Source organism: Eleginops maclovinus, chromosome 21 (assembly GCF_036324505.1).
Source record: "Eleginops maclovinus isolate JMC-PN-2008 ecotype Puerto Natales chromosome 21, JC_Emac_rtc_rv5, whole genome shotgun sequence".
Taxonomy (NCBI): Eukaryota; Metazoa; Chordata; class Actinopteri; order Perciformes; family Eleginopidae; genus Eleginops; species Eleginops maclovinus.
Window position 1 is genome coordinate 5437197 of NC_086369.1, and position 17590 is coordinate 5454786.

Genomic DNA, 17590 nt, shown 5'->3' on the forward strand with positions numbered 1-17590 from the left:
GACAAGAAGATAAGGCGGATGTGCTCATCTCTAAACTGAGCAGCAGAGACAAACAAGAAATAGTTTTATCATCAGAGCATCTTCATGAGGCGGGGGGCCGGATGGTATGCTGTGCTGGGGTACAGGGGGAGGATATCAAAATGTCCTCATTGGTCAAAGTGGAGTGAACTGGCACAATAAACACAAGTAGATTCCCACCTGATTCTCATCAGATCCCCGACAGATTAACGCCTCCAGAACAATGAGACGAGAGTGGAGACGACTTCCTCTGTCCCCACTCGTCTGCGGCGGACTACATCCCAGCAGCTCTACCCTTCTGCAGGCAGAGTTTGAGTGTGTGCTCTCGGATAGGAGAACTTTCCCAGCAATCTCCTGAGGGAGCGGGAAGACTGTACCACTAATAACATATTAAAACATCTGTGTATAAATGTGAGTTACAGGCAATGAAGCAATCAGTTTCTGTCACTTGCTAGAATTTCAAGTCCCCAATTTCAGTGACCAAAGAGAGACCTTAGGGAAAAACCTGATTAAACATAAACTCTCACATCCTGCTTGTGAGCATAAGTTAACCATTACTACACTCTCATATCTCATATCTCAACATGAGGTCATTTTCATGTCACTCAACATCACTCCATAATATCAAAAAAGCCATCTTTACAGAAGTCAACCATCAGACTCCTGTTCTTCAGAGTTTAACTGACAGCTCACACCAGCATTCAACTCGTTTTTAATACCTGAGTGAGGATATTAGTGTCAAAACTAAAAATGTTCTGTCTTCAAAAGGTGTGATTTCTATTTACAGTCAATAGAAAAGACGTTTCTCTCGTCCTTTCTTCTCCTGCACACCTGTTATGTGCGCCTTTCCTCTACTCATTCTCTCGTACTGACAAAGCCCCTTCCCCCATCCTGAAACACCTCCAGCTCTCTAAAGCAGGTGTTGGAGGAAGTCAGAGCCTAATCAGGTAATCTAAACAATCACTATCTCACTGTAGATAATCACAAATGTCTACACACTGAGTGTATGGCTTCTAATTTCCTTCCTTATAATACAGATGACTAAAGAACGATAACCAGGGTTTAGTGTACGGATGCAACTAACTATGATTTAAAAGAAAATAGACTTACAATTTTGTTTGTAAGACACCCACATTGGAGAAATCTATTTTTACCAGTACCAATTTAACACTTTATACCCTCGTTGTTTTGGTTTTCGGGCCCACGATTCACTGCTCCAATCGTCATTGGAAATGACAGCCGTTTTGAACAGGGAACTAAGCCAAAGACTAACCACTTTGTTCGTACCATGCTGAAAAAGCACTCACTTCTTCTGCATTTTACCATGGGGGTCTATTGAGATGGAAATGCTTTTGGAGCCAGCCTAAAATGGTCTTTTGGAAGAACCAATTTTATGGAACCTCCATGTTGAATTAATTTGCTGCTTTGTGTAAAAATGCAACTCTTTAAATAGAATCGACGGCACCTTAATAAGATAAGATGTCAATGTTGTACCCAAATGACATTGGTAAATGTGTGGTAGTTCTCTTCATGATAAACAGCTCAAATGAACAATAAATGATCTCTTAATTGATTACTCTAAAAATGTACCTGTGTAAGTGTCAGATTTAAGAACCCGGTATTAAACCCATCCATTTGCTGCTAATTAACAGAGTATTGTTTGAACTCTGAACACTTTGCCCTTCTGTGGCTTTGTCCAGCTCAGGCCTTTGCAGCTTGAGCGGCTCAGGGGATCAGTGCAGAGTGCTAACATATATATACCTTCCGTCCCTGTGATTTAAACTAACACCGCTGCCTCGCAGCGCGGCACAAAGGAGCCAGCAAACACATTGTGCAATTCCCAAGAAAGCCACCCACAGACATTAATACAGCGAGACTGGCGACCAGCAGCTTAACTGCGTTTCAGAACTCACTTGGAAGGCGGACAGTTTGTGCTGCTAAAGCCAAGGACAGGAAGTGCTTGCAGAGGGACAGGAAGTGCTCACCGCTGCAGTAGCCGAGGCTGGAACTGAGATAATGCCATTGTGTAAGCAAGCCAAGTGACCTCTCCCTGAGCGCAGAGTCCAGAGGCTGGCGTCGAGAGCCCTGGCCCCCACCCATCCCCAGACTCCCCAGGCACGGGGTGGGGGACTTAGTGAAGGGACAGGGGGAGGAATGGAGGGAGGATGAGGGGGGGGTGAGGCGTGTCCTCCACCCCCCACCACCACCGCCATCTCCCCTCCGCTCCTTTGGGTTGACTCTGAACCTCACCTTGCAGAGGAAATGGCTACGACTCCAGACTTTATGACTTCTCCCATCAAAAGCCAGGATTTCTCCCTCCCACACAGCGAGAGGGAGAGAAAGGTGGCCCGGGCACACTCATAACCCACGCCCATGTCACACAGAGACACACATGCAAACACACACACATACAGTCTCTCTTTCTCTACTCTCTTAGGATCAGAGGGGGAAAACCTTATCAGGTCATCCGCGGTAAAATAGACGATGACAGTATTATAGTCCAGATCCTGGACCTCCATCCAAAACAACCTCCCGCCAACCCCCAGAGGGTCACCCAGCGTGCTCTGGAGTCCCCGCACGGGGCCACAAAAAGGTTGCATAAGCATCTCTCATATTTCTGTCAACCCCTTTAGAAGTGTCACAGGGACCATAATCCACAACGAGATGGGAACGGGCCGAGAAAAGATGACAGGTTGAGGTCTGCTGGTTCTGATAAGAACCTGCATCAGACTGTAGGTGATGTTTGGGTTTGTGGCCACACACAGGTCTTCATTCTCTGCTTCATAGGTCTATTTGAGTTGCAACAGGTTGCTTTAACCTTTCCCCCGTGTCAACGTCCAAAACTAAGAAAACACATTCCTGTAACTTTATGATGTCTTTCATAGAGTTAATCAAGTTGAACTCATTTCACATATACACATATTGCATGAAATATGAAGTATGCTCAGTGAAGCAGTCCAAAAGTTTCACCCTAAACTCAAAGTAAGATGTCATCTTATGTAGGCTCAGTAACACGTATTTGCTCCGAAAGAATGCACTTTGTCCAGTTAAATATCTTTATATTAACCTTTTCAACTCAGAAAAATGTGATAAAGTAGACTAAACAATGAAGTTAATACGTTTCTAATAGAGTAAAATAATTTGATTGAGACCAGACATTTAGGAGAAATGCACCTTAAGGATTTGTGTGTGTTGTACAATAGCTGACCACATAAAAACTCATTTCTGATTATACCAGTCATCACATGGCACTATTCCAACCATGTCCCTGTATTCTCGTATCCCTGTAAAGACACAGATGTGTGTGTCTGTTTTTCTTCATACATGTGATACCGATTTAAATCAACTTAATCAGTCAGCTGTTTGTTTTGTTCATTAGCATCCCAGACTGACGTCTAGTTGGGGAAATACCGTGTATCAAAACTGACATTTGAGAGTCACAGTCGGAGACGAAAAGGCACCGGTTTCACATCAGTGTCTTCATCACTTAACAACTGTAATGGGTGTTTATTTTAGCTTTCTCTCCTCTTATTGATTTCACTATTGGGTTGTCTTAATCCTCTATAACCGTCTTTTGTCTGCGCCTCTCATTAAGCTGCAATCAAAGAATCAGTGCGTAAAAGTTGCGAATGAGACATTAAGTCCACGTGCAAACCAGATATGCAAAATGTTAACACAGTCAACCTACAATACACAGACTGACAACCACGTGTGTTGAGCTGGACCAAATAAACGTATTGTGGGTTTTTATCAGTCTCACCTGTTCCCTTTGTCCAATAAGTAAAACATACACGCATTTCCATGTTTTAAACCAGAAAAGGAAACTTAATTAAGGAGTTTGTAATTCGCTATAAAATGCATCTGACCTCTTATTGTATTCAACAGTTTTGTATTCTTTTGAAATCTCACTGCGTCTCTCCTTAAAGGGTCTCTGCGCCTCAAACAAGGGTCGGAGGCGGGCTGCTCGAACTTTTTTACACCTTTGTAGTGGGCACTCCCCCTCCATGGTGATTGGCTGCCTGTGAGTTTATAGCGCAGCAGCCTTCACATCCAGCGCTGAGTAATCGGTACAGTTCAGTCCATGCGTCTCCTGGAAGTAGTTTATGGATGTGACTTATTACTTTCCAACTACACACCCTTGCAAAGTTGTTTGTATCTTTCTGTAGGTTGTTTTCAGTTGTAGTGTGTTGCTGCCTGGTGGCTCTCCAAATCCTCCCATCTGGACAGAGATGAGTAGTCCCGATGCGGGTTACGCCAGCGACGATCAGACCCAGGCAAGGTGTACGATGTCAGTCATGATGCCTGGAATGGGACACTGCCAGTGGGCCGATCCCCTCAGTCCTCTCGGGGAAACCAAAGTCAAAAACGAGCCGTGCACATCCAGCTCCGGCAGCCAGAACCGCGGCAAGACCGAACCGCGGATCCGGCGGCCCATGAACGCGTTTATGGTATGGGCGAAGGATGAGCGCAAGAGACTGGCGCAGCAAAATCCGGACCTGCACAACGCAGAGCTGAGCAAAATGCTGGGTGAGTCATTTCTATTCCATCAAACTCATGATATGTTCCAGATATCTTCAAGTTATTATTGAATGATTATTATTCCTATTTGCTGATGTTATTTAGGATTTGTTATTTTAGTTTTAGTAAACTGTTATGGATATTTCACTCAAACAACAATTATTTCTCAATGAGTGCAGTGGTTGTTATGGCAGCAGGTGATGTCCCCATGTTATTAAAAGTGACTGCGTCTGAGTTAAGCTCCACATGTAACCTCAAAAACCTGTCCCTGCCCCCTGAAATGGCAACAAGCTATTTTTGTGTGCATGGCCAGACTGTACAGTATCTGCTGACATATCATTGATGTGCACTCTCCTCTTGACCTGCAGGGAAATCATGGAAAGCCCTTCCTGTCACAGAGAAGCAGCCCTTTGTGGAGGAGGCCGAGCGGCTGCGGGTTCAGCACATGCAGGACCACCCCAACTACAAGTACCGGCCTCGGCGGCGGAAGCAGGTGAAGAGGATTAAGAGGCTGGACTCTGGCTTTCTTGTCCACAGCGTGTCCGATCACCAGGGCCCGTCCATGTCCGGGGACGGCAGGTTGTGCGTGGAAAGTCTGGGCCTGGGCTACCACGAGCACGGCTTCCAGCTTCCTCCGCAGCAGCTCAGCCACTACCGTGATGCTCAGGCTCTTGGGGGCCCCTCTTATGAAAGCTACAGCCTCCCTACGCCAGACACCTCTCCCCTGGACGCTGTGGAGTCAGACCTCATGTTCTTCCCTTCACATTCACAAGAGGACTGCCACATGATGCCTGCATACGCTTACCACTCCCAGGCGGCAGAGTACCAGCCCCAGGACACTCACTCCAACCACCACAGCAACCCCAGCCAGCTCAGACACCACTCCTCAGCTCCAGAGCAGCCCCCTTCCTACATGGGATGCCCTAACCCTCTGGCCATGTACTACACCCAGCACTGTAGTCCCAGCCAGCCCAAACGGCACCCCGGTGGGGCAGGGCAGCTCTCCCCACCTCCTGACTCGCACCCTCACCCAGCAGACAGCGTAGAGCAGATGCAGCACTCCGAGCTGCTGGCCGAGGTGGACCGCAGCGAGTTCGAGCAGTATTTGAGTTCCTCTTCGGCACGCGGGGACATGCCAGGCTTGCCGTACGGGACACACGAGGCCGGCATGCAAGGACCTGAAAGCCTCATATCATCGGTGCTGTCAGACGCCAGCACAGCTGTGTATTACTGTAGCTACAACAACTCCTAACCTCCTGCCCGGCCTGTTACCCTGCTGCAAGGACACTCGATCTGACCTCAAATCTAAATTTGAACAAATATGTTTTTTATTTTACTTGTCACTACTAGCCTGTCCTTCTAGGCCCATGACTGATGGTTTCTTTTAAATGCCACAGAAAAACTGCTGTACTGTATCTGTGTAAGAATAAGCCATAGAACATTTCAAACACTGGTTTTAACTATTTTTTTCTTCCTCTTGCAGGGATATTAATTAATTTTGTGATAATAAGTATTGTACATTCAATATTTTAAAGTTTATGTATATACTGAAGGTGTTTTTATACTTTTTTTTGCACTTTTGACAAATAAATTTCGCAAATAGAATCCTCCTCTCTTGTATTTATTATTTTTCTACATTTAGGAAAACACTCAATGACACTTTCTTTCATACGTTTTCATATTTTCATTTGTTCATTTTAGGGTGAATTTTACTTTTAAATCAAAATTAGGATTTTATATTGAAGACAAAGATCAAATACATTTTTCAGACGTGTTTCCACTCACCAGAGCGTTGCCGTTCATTCAGTTTTGCCTCTGTGTTGCAAGGCACTACCTCTGTTGGTTTTTCCCACTTCCACATGGAGCATACATGGGCTCCCGGCGGCACCAGTTGCTCACCTGGAAGCAGGGCATCCGAGGGCCGCGACCCGGCTTCCTGGCCCGGACAGAATGGAGGTAATCTCAGTGTCTACGTTACACATGGCGCCTTGTTTTCGCAGCATGGGAGAGCAGTTTATGCTCCGGACATCCTGCCTGTGAATGATTTAGTATTTTCTGATTAATGGAAGAGGTCATTAAAATTCACCGTGCTGTACTACACCTTTTTTAACAATGGAGACACTCCACATGTTGTATTTTCACAGAAACATGACATACAATTCTTTACCATCCTCGAGCTATAACATCACAATGACATCAGGTTATTATTTCAATGCGTATACTGAAAGATATATTCATCCACTAACAACAGTCTTTTGCTTCGTCATACGTCAAATCTATCAGGTAAAAATCTTTAAGAGATCAGATCAAACCTTGACGATAATTCATGGTATTTATAGCTGAGGAAGAGTCCCGTTTTATAAATAGTTATTCCCTATTTTAAAAGGAAGAGGTTCTTCTCTCAGGGGTCAATCACCCTGACCTCTTGATCCATTTTTAGCACTTGAGAGGAAACGTGTTCCAGAGGTGTATATATTCATGTGCTTTGTTCGTGCTGATGTTTGAAATATTCTCTTAAGTAGGCGAAGTAGTGGTTCAACCTCAAGGTAAATATCTCTGGCTCTTCCCACGGTCGAATATAATGATGCCAGCTCTTGTTGAATCTAAATAAATACGTCCAAACAGCTAGCGTTCTTTGACTTCCACATACCATTCTGAGTGTTTTCAACAAGAGTGAGCTGTTGTTACGTGTTTACTTCCCTCGCACACAAACTTATTTCCCTTCAGGCCGTGCTGAGCAATCCGCTGTAATTGGTGTGAATGTGTTTAAATTCAGTCTGCAGCTGAGTGGCAGGTTTATCCTCCCTGTTGTTACAGCTAATGGGTGCATAACAACAGGCTCAGGCCACGATCCCTGAGGCATCAGCAGAGTGGGTGGGGGTCACCTGCGCAGACTTAGGGAGAGGCAGACCCCCCATGTCAGCCATGATATTATCTCCCCACGCTAACTGATCAGGGCTAATTGACGAGGAAGAGTTTACTGTTTATCTTGAAGAAACAGGAAGGTGTTGGATTCAAAAATGAAGTATGTGGGGGATTTTAACATCAGAAGTTAACTAGTGTGTGAGGAAAACTATAATAATTATTTACATTTTTATAATGGAAGGTGAGTATATAGGGACTTTAATTCAGCCTGAGGTTGTAGGTTTAATTTGTCACAAACACAACAAAAATATGTTAAATGAAATGCAGTCAGACTACTGTTAAGACAAATGTGGCAAACAATTGAATACAGAAATATAAAAAGGTACATATGACACAAAGCAAGTTTAACTGTGACATTATGCAAGAACCACATGCATAAATACCGTAATGACATAAAATTACAATTTATAAACTCATACATACAACACACAAACCTGTACACACGTACAACGTTTTGGAAGTTATTTCCACACCGATGAGGGAAATAAATGTGTAGTATTTATAATTGCATTATTTAAGCAGTAGCATGGAAATGTTTCCAGGTAAACAAACAGTCATAAACAGTCATACTGGAGACTACGGTGCAATACTCAGAAAATATGGCCTTTCATGTTGTTCCTATTGCTGCCGTATTGTGTGGGTGTGTGTTTGCGTGTGTGTGTCCTGGGGCCTCGCTGCCAGCAGTCTGCAGAGAGCCACCCAGAGATTACAGCAGGACGGCCGGCTACATTAACACCACAGCACTTAATCATGGCACTGCCCTAATCTCATCTCAGGTAGCTGCCTTTCGTACACACACACACACACACACACACACACACACACACACACACACACACACACACACACACACACACACACACACACACACACACACACACACACACACACACACACACACACACACACACACACACACACACACACACACACACACACACACACACACACACACACACACACACACACACACACACACACACACACACACACACACACACACTTCATCAGCCTCCTATTTGACCGACTCAGATGTTTTTATGAACTGGAACCAGGTGCAAATAATTATCGCTAATTGGTTTCTCTGTCTCCTAACTTTACACCATTCTAATTCATGGAGAGCAAATACTAAGCCATTTCAAAAGAACGATTTTTTATTTGATTGCACTTGAGAAGTGCTGGCCGACTAGAGCAACAATAAGAAGTCAAAATCAAAAAAGAATCCACAACTCTAATCAAATTAATTACTTAGCATCTTCTAAAGTATTGATTCATGTCTAGCATGTAAAGCTATATGTAGTCTACAATCCGCCCATTAACGGAGAGTAACTTATCTAATGATAGGTCAATTCATTCTTTATGATTAATAAAGCCATTCGTTATAATTTAAAAAACCCTGCCTTATAAGAAAGTGGTGCCCAATTCTGTTAATTAAACAGAAGGAATGTCACATTTTGTTTTCTCCTTCTCATGGATTGGATTCATGTTTTTTTATGATTGCAAACGCAAAATGAAAAAGGAATTTAAAGTCATGTTATCGAGCTTTGGGAACCTGTGAAGTTAATTCTTAACTATATTCACAAAGATAAATCATTGATTGAACATTTGTAAAAAAGTTCATCAATAGTGAAATACTGGTTTGTTGCAGCCAACCGGGAAAAGTAGGAAAACAAAGAACAAGCCTGAGGATTCAGTCATTCTATGCTGAAATGTCAACAAAGCTTGACTCAAGTTTCTTTGACAACAATGCACGTACAAAATCTGCATCTGTGTTCAAAGCGTGTTTGGTTTCATCATAAATGTCACCCAGTAACGCCCAAACACAAATAAAAATTGCTCTGTGCAAACTGATCAAGGTGAAGATTCCTTTGTCCAGTGTCAGAGACAGACACAGAGACACGGGCTGTGAGGGCACAAACTGATTAAGTCATTGATAGTAGATTGCAAATACAGCATGTGAGACAGCTGCAGGAGAGGGTGTGTCTCTTCTCTAAAGCAGGGCTGGTTGCTCATAATCCCAGGCATATGCTGTCCCTCTGTGGCCTGATGGCTTTTATGGTCTCTGCCAGTCACACCATGGTCCAGTTGTGTTCACACTATATATAGTGGATCCAGTCAATCTCCACTGCGCGCTGTGACTCAATAGTTTATTTTTCTTCTGATTCCAGCTCTGCTTCTGTCACACAATAGGTTATAAATAGTTGTCTCGGGTGTTGATATATTCAACAGGTACCACAACTTTTTATGCCCCATCTGATGTGTTATAATTGACAGGGACTATTCACAAATTGTTTTATTTTTAATTGATGGCTGCAATGGCTTGGTTACTTGAGGTGCAACATTTAAAATTGTATTTGAAATTTAATAAAAACATTGTTTATTAATGACTACAGCATTACATATTTAACTTAACTTTGAAGCTACTTAAGGGGGGAAAAAATGTAGGCAAATGGAAATAATTGAATCCCCATTTAATAAATGAGAAGGAAAGTGTAAACTTAGATGCTGACGATACAATTGAGTAGTATAAAAACAAAGAAAGGAGTGATTATAAAAGGGTTTCCTGGTGCCAGTAAATTCTTCAAGCTGGCAGGCACATTTGTTCAGTCAGGAATTGACTCAGCGCGCTGAATCGACTCCAGGCCTCTCCTGATCAGCTCGGAGCTCTCCGTTCTTTTGTTTGAATCCCCTTGTGGCGTTCAGTACAATTTTTAGCTCGTGTCAAGGCGAGTAGTGAGTATAAGATGACTACATCAGCAGTTTCCTCTCCACTGTGTTTTTCTTTGGGAGGCTGAAAGGTGTTGGCAGAAAGCAGCCGCACTTTGCTCACTTTAAGTCTTATGCCCTCTTAGTACAGGATTCCCTGTTGGCTTTGGTCCTTCCCTTCTGAGTAAATGCCTAGCCAAAGGAAAGTGAGCAATGTTGTTTATTACCAAAGAACACTGTGTACTCTGACTAACTAGACATCATAAATGACTAACTTAAGGGCATAGCTAACAACAAAACAGTCACAGCAGTTGTATAAATTATGGGGGGGGGGGGGACAAACCATTGTTTGAGTGTAAAGATGGTTTTGAATTGAAATTACAAAAACCTAACCACTATTTAAACCTTCTCTAACGCATGCACACCACTGAGAGCGTAGCAAAACTAGTTAAAAAGAAAAGTTGGAATACTAGGCTAAGCTAAAAGCAGAGGAAAAATGGTTGAAATGGATAGCTAGCATAGCAACGGACAAAATTGAAATAGCTAGCTCAATTAGCACGATGAAAAATGGCGACATAACTAAAATAGCCTGATAGAAGCAGTTGAAATGATAGTTAAAGTAATAGAAAACTATTTGAATATGTCAAGCTAAAAAAGATTGTTAAAATAGTTAGCTACATTTTTGAAATAGAATCTAATACATGATGAAGCAGGCTAGCTTAAAAACAGATACAAAGTTGAAAGAGTTAGCCTAAATTTAAAAGAGTAAAAGTTGAATTAGCTAGCTAAAGTAATGGATAAACACATGGAATTATTAGTTAAAGTCAAATGGGAAAAAGTGTGAAATAGATTGTATGGATGCTAAAATAATAGATTAAGGTGACAAAGCTAGCTGAAAACTAAATGTAGGCTAATGGGTAGCCTACACTTGAATTAGCTACTCAGCTGAAGAAGCGTAAAAGATAAGTGGTTGAAACAATGAATGATGAAAGAGGTCTAGCTACAATAATGAATAAATAGTTGACATGTGGTTAGCTAAAATAAATAGATAAATGGTTAAACTATTTTGGTGGGAATTACTTAAGTGTTTCAGCCCAAAAAGTTTGTGAACAAGTGATGTAAAGATAAGGCCCTAGATGACAAACAAACAAAAATGAATTGCATTTAATTTGAAGCTCTGCTGATGTGCAGTTCACGAGATAAATATGGACCATTGTCTCTTCATGTCTTTATTCTTTTTGTGGATCTTTGAATCTTCCACAGCGCACCTGTTTTCACTTCCTCGTTCCGATCACTTCTGTTTGCTCCATCCATGAAAGATTGGCTGGGAACATCCTCTGTCCGAGAGGAAACCATGCTCTGTGAAATTCACACCACTCACACCATTTTGGGAATCACCGGTTGGACTTCCTAAAAAATGAAAATACATAAAAATATGGTCTACATAAAGGGTGGAGAGGGAAGAGTGTCATGACCCAGGTCAACTGCTCTTTGTTGTCTCTTTGTATTTTGTATGTGCGTTCTGTGTGTGTGTGTGTGTGTGTGTGTGTGTGTGTGTGTGTGTGTGTGTGTGAGCAGCTGACACATTGTTTTCCTCATTCAATGAACTTGACAACTATAGTTGCGGTTTTTTAAACTAAATAATGACCCCCATATTTGTTTTAATTGTCTGTGATTATTGGAATTAAAATTGAGATATCTGTCTGTTTTTAATATTTAGTTGCTCACAGTTCTTTCCACCTTTGGATCAAGATCCCATGTTCTTTGATACGGGGTCATGGGACATTTTTAAGACAATGAAAAAGCATAACATCTTAAATGTACCTGATTTACCTGACACATTTGAAGTGTAATTATTTACGTGTTTCGGATTCACAAATTAAGTCAGAAAATGTGTTTTAACATTTCTGTTTAAAAGAACTTAGCCGGGACAAATGTCTAGACAATGTTTGGTATTTTTCTTTTTCAATAACACAATCAGTCTGAAAGCTGTCTCTTACACAGGAAGTGTATTTGTACTCATGTTATTGGATTATGAGCTTCAAACAAATATGAAACACGTTACCACTGAAATAGCAAACAGTCCACTTCCAGTTCCCCAAAAGCTGACTGTGTGTTCCTCCCACCGCAGCTCCTGTCTCCTCTCTGCAGCCTGTCCCGTCTGGTCTATACAACCTGTAACCTGTTACACTCGCAAAAAATGTTAATTTCTAAAAATGAAATTCTAATTTAATGTCCTCTTAAGTTCAAAGTTGCTGGAATGGTTGTGTTTCCCCGATACAAACGATTGGTTGTACTCTCAGTTGATTCCACCAGGGGTCAGCTGTGCACAGGACTACAGGAAGCTCACTGTGAAGCTCAACTTTTAGCAGGTGTGGGTCTGTAAAAAAGGAACATTTAAAAGGTTATGCATAATGTGGTAACTTTAAGAAAATACAATAACATTATCTGTTTAACTTGATGTAAAGTGTTATTAAAATAGTTTGTATCTCTTTACACAATCAATAAAACCATTGACTTTTTGTTTTTGTTTGGCAGGTGCAAAACATTTAGCAGTTATATTACTGAATAATTAGTGTGTAATATCATAGGGTAATTTATGAGCTCTTACATGTTAATTTTCTGATTAAATATCAGATTATAATCCATCACATTTGTAACAACTCTGATTTATTCACTATCATTTTTGGGGGCTTTTTGCCTTTAATTGGATAGGACAGTGGAGAGTGGGAGAGAGAGTCGGGGTAGGATCTGGAAAGGACCACGGGTCGGGAATCGAACCCAGGTCACCGGCGTGCGGTGCAAGACCCCAGCCAGTTGCGCCACGGCCAGGGCCTTCACTATCATGTTTGATAGTGAATTTCTTTCTTGCATTATTACATGGTCATGTGAAATGATGTTGCTTTTCTGGAATGCATTATTGACCTCTCATTGGAATCTCACATGGTAACCCTTTCACGGTAAAAGCCCTGATTACTTAACCTTCATTTGCGTAGCTACTCAGTTGCTTCAGTGTGAGGGAAGGTGAGGGCATGTGATCCTGCTGTGAGGCTGTATGGATCCAGGTGAGGTGATTTGGCTCAGTAATCCCTAACGGAACTCCTGCTGTGGTCACGCACAGCGGGGTATTTCAAGCTCCAGCTCTGCGTTTATTATCAGTATTACCCGTGGGGAAACAAGTCACTAAAACGTTTTGTTATGGTCTGCTGTAAGTCCTCATAACCATGACAACCATCACAATTACATATTAGCTCATAATACAAATATCATAATGGGAAATAATGTGTCAGCAAGCAATCAAATAAGGATCGTTCCAGCAAAAAGCAGTTTGCAAAAAATGTAGTAAAAACACAAACCTAATCCAAAATTAAATATCAATAATTATTTTGAAATAAATAATAATAATTTTCTACCACTTCAAATGAAGGAGAAGGCCTATACATTTTAATTTTTTAAAACAATCTTACAAAACAGTCAGGCTAACATCATAATAGGGGTCAGGAGCATAATAAGGTCTATCGTTTGCATTATAAACTAGGACGTAGAACCACTGATAAAATAATGGTGCCATAAAAATGATTTAATTTCCTATAACACTATAATACCTTACTTTTGTTTTTCCTGCAGAGATCCTTTCCATAGTTAATACTTTGGTTTGTGCGTGTGTGTGTTCAGTATCAGGGGAGGCATGTGTACGCGGGCTGCTTCTAAATTATTATCTGATGACAATTATTGCTTGATCTGCTGTGAGGACCGTAGGCAATATTTCTAACTGTGTGAGGTCTTCAGAATTAATAAACAACACTTCTTTAATTAGTAATACAAAGGGGCTAGTTGATAGAATTGTGGATACAAGTCCTCTTAAAATATTTTGTATTGTATATAGTAGAAGTGTTGTAATAAATACTGATGATCTTTACCATGTTCCCTAACAGCTGGTCATTTATTTCTGTCCTTTGTGGGCAAATCTGAGTGATTACCAAATTAAAAGTCTGGCAATAAGACATGAAAACTGAAACAATTTGAAGGGGCTACAGGCAGATGTTCCCTCAGCTGTGACAAATATTGCAGCTTAGACAGCTCATGGGAAGACAGCCCCAATAACTACCACCAAGGAAACTAAAGAAGAGAAACAGGATGTAGAAGGAGTAAAGAACGGACAGATAAATTCTTAATGCAGCAATATCTGAAACGCAAATATAAATGCAGCTCTTGCACGGAAACAGGAAACAATTTGAGACCTAAAGACATTAATATTTTAACGGAATGAAAGCGTCCAGGTCTTCCTCAACCTAATGCCCATTTTTCTCAGACATTCAACTCAGAGCTTCAAGCTACGTAGAATATCTGATTCGGCCGTAACTGTAGATCAATCAGTGTTCTTTTTTAGGAAAAGTATAAACAGAGAATTTCCTTAAGACAACTATGACATGGGTACTTCCACCCCTGCAGAATTCCCTTCCATTATATCCATACAATAGACTGCATCTCCATTAAAATTGATGAAGGCTCTAACCTGTGTGTGAACCCTGGTCTTTAACAGCCCACAGAGACAAGTCAAACGGTGGGCGACTCACATTCACTACATCCTCTTGTTGTCGGTTTGAGTAAGAGTCAAGGCCAGCTCAATATCTCTTTATCTTGGCTCTGTGTCACACAGCCAGTGTATATATGTAGAAGAAGACAGAGGGGAAAAAGGAGTACGTGCACTTTCCTCGTATAAATGTCCATGGGTAAATGTGTGTATATGAATGTTCATTGTAGGGACTCTATGTGAGCTGATCGCCGCGTCTGGAAAGTCCATTTGTGTGCTGGTCAGGATGCCAGTGTCTCACACAGGGAGGCCGTCTGTCTCGCCCTCTCCACTGCACTCATGACTGACCCTTAATCAGAGGAAGGTTGTCTGATGCGAGCACAGACGGATAAATCACTCCTCACCCCCGGCTGCTATCTGGGACGCGCGTAGCCAGGTTGTCCCGTCAGCGGACTGGCCCTCCGCCCGGGGCCCTCCAAAGCTAACAGCCATGTGGTATGGAACACTTTTGGTGAGGAGGAGGACCCTGCCTTCCACTGCCCTCTGGAGAATAATAGTCCAGATTCTGTGCATATCAGTATTTACATTGCTGAGAGGCTTTGCTGCTGATATTCTGTTTCCTCATAATCTGCAGACCATCAAAAGACATATTGTTTTCTAATCTGCCATTGTCTTTCTTCTTTGTTTCATTTGTTTAGGCATAATTCGTTTTTCTGTACACATTCTCTTGCTCGAGTAGCCTTCACGATATTGGGAATGTACTGTGTTTTTTAGCACAATCTAAAAATGATCCTTTAGTCTCCATATTAAGATCGGAGAAATCAATGTTATCAATCAAAGTACATAAGAAAATATATTCAAAGATCTTCAAAAGGTCAAATAGGTAATCATGCAAATTGGACCCATTTATTGGGTAAAAACCAGAGCAGACACTATTGACATATAAATGTCTTAAGAAATAGAAACAGTCTAAACTGTAAATTGAAGAGCAATAACATCAGGGACCTCATGCTACAAGCTGTAGGTGTGTCAGAATTGCTTCGTACATAATGTTCTATGAAACATAAAATGATTAATTGAACTCATTTAATCTAAAGGAGATGGATTCTGCCTCTGCTGCTTAAAAAATACACAACTTTGCAGCCGTTTCATGCTGTTTATAAAAAGGTATGGATATAGTCATTACAGAGAGTTAATACATGTTGCTCACTTTCTTTAAGATGTATGTGTATCTATCGCTCCGTGTTCTTCTTTCAAAGATTGCCAAGGAATACTATGTTTAAAAAAAAAGAAGCATGAAGTACCCCAAAAAGGTACTGCCTCAAAAAGGTGTGGTTCACTTTCCACCACTGTCAATACATTTTTTCCATGTTTGCAATTGAACAATTAAAGCTGATGCTGATAAGAAAGGAAAATAATCTAAAAACAATCGCCAAGCCTCTGATCGGAATTGTTCGGAATTGTGGCGAGTTTGAGAGCCGCCTAATGAAATAATTGTCATATTAGTGAATGAGTGGGGGTGCGGAGTGATTTACTGCACAGAGGAGCGTGCTTATCTCTCCCTCTGTCCCATGCAGGAAACACTGGGATGTCACCAGGCAGATTAAAAGCTTGGCACAGCTGATGCGGAGCGCTCAAAATGGACGGGGTGGGGACCTCCTGACTGCTGTGTGAAGGGGTTTTGGAGGGGAGGGGACAGGCGGTGGTGTGACCTTACAGTTTGAGTCCTGTTTGGCAAGGATTCATTCAAAATCTGGGAATTCCAGTGGAAGTTAATGTCAGATGAATGGAATTTTGAATAGTAAGCATACCTTTCCCCCAACGCCTGCCAACATTTTATTAGGCTGCCCTCTAAAGGGAAATGGAGTTTATCAAACGTATTGTGTGTGTTGAAAAATTCAGAAAGAATAGGAATTTCAGTGCATGTACGGTAAAGGAGATATTATTTGCAGGATCAGCTGCCTGGCTTTTAATTAAAGTGAATGTTTAAAACTGCTGTTGTTCGCCGTGCAGCTGTATCTCTTATAATTGAATTCCTGACAGCTGAAATGCTTGGAATCTTAAGCAGTTATTACAATGGCTCCTATGCAACCTTTTATTTCAGACAAGAGGCTCTAAACGTAGCATTTCATCAAAGCAAACTGCTGTATTTTCTTTATATTCATTATATTTCTGCTTTAAACAGAAGCACTCTTTGCCTCTCGAATTGAGGCAATATATGCCCACTGCAGAGAGGTGTTTGATGGGAACACACGCAGACAGATCTGGAGTAGCAGCTGCATAGAGGACGCTGGGCCAAATATAGAAAGGGGACAAGGGCCAAAACATATCACACATTTTTTCCCATTAACAGCATAGGTTTGAATCTAACTTGGCGCCAATTAGTTGCAGTATAGGCGCAAGGACTTAAAAATAGAGCGTGTGGCAGGGGTGGCAATACACCCGGAACGCAGAGACAGATATCTCTGTCATGGCGGCGTGTGATTTCACGTGTAATCATGTGAAGGAAAAATAACAGTATTCATATCACCAGCTGGTTCGTTATAACACCGTGGCGTGAAAGGTTATGTGACAAATGGAGCTTCAGACATTTGCTGCTATTACCTGCCGTGCTGCTTTGAGAGCGAGGCCTCAGCCCAAACTATTTTCAGACTGATGCGAGTATGTTTGGCAGGATCTGTGCCGCTGTATCAGCGCGACCAGACGATTTCACCCGCTTGGTTTCGACATTTGCTTTTCTCTTATCTCTGAGGGCTGGAATGAGGGGCATGCAGGCTTCAGGCCTACCTGTTTACTCTGAGGGCTTCCTCCATTGTCCCCCCTCCCCCCAGCTTCCTTTGAAGGATTTTTCACATTTTTGTGCTCGTTGTTGTTTTGGGAATAGGTCAT

General features: G+C 41.8%; 1 protein-coding gene across 1 annotated transcript; it reads left to right on the forward strand.

Moving 5' to 3' along the window:
• Positions 1–4087: 4087 nt before the first annotated feature.
• Positions 4088–6141, forward strand: sox17 (SRY-box transcription factor 17). The gene is made up of 2 exons (XM_063912223.1): positions 4088–4545; positions 4905–6141. Exons 1-2 carry the CDS (start codon positions 4248–4250, stop codon positions 5786–5788), a joined length of 1182 nt encoding a protein of 393 aa, XP_063768293.1. The 5' UTR covers positions 4088–4247; the 3' UTR covers positions 5789–6141.
• The last annotated feature ends 11449 nt before the right edge of the window (positions 6142–17590 follow it).

What these genes read in the sequence shown, in the direction of transcription:
- sox17 (XM_063912223.1), top strand. Translation starts at nt 4,248, where the DNA reads ATGAGTAGTCCCGATGCGGGTTACGCCAGCGACGATCAGACCCAGGCA. An exon ending in AGAGCTGAGCAAAATGCTGG is followed by an intron (nt 4,546 to 4,904) that starts GTGAGTCATTTC and finishes CTTGACCTGCAG; the next exon opens with GGAAATCATGGAAAGCCCTT.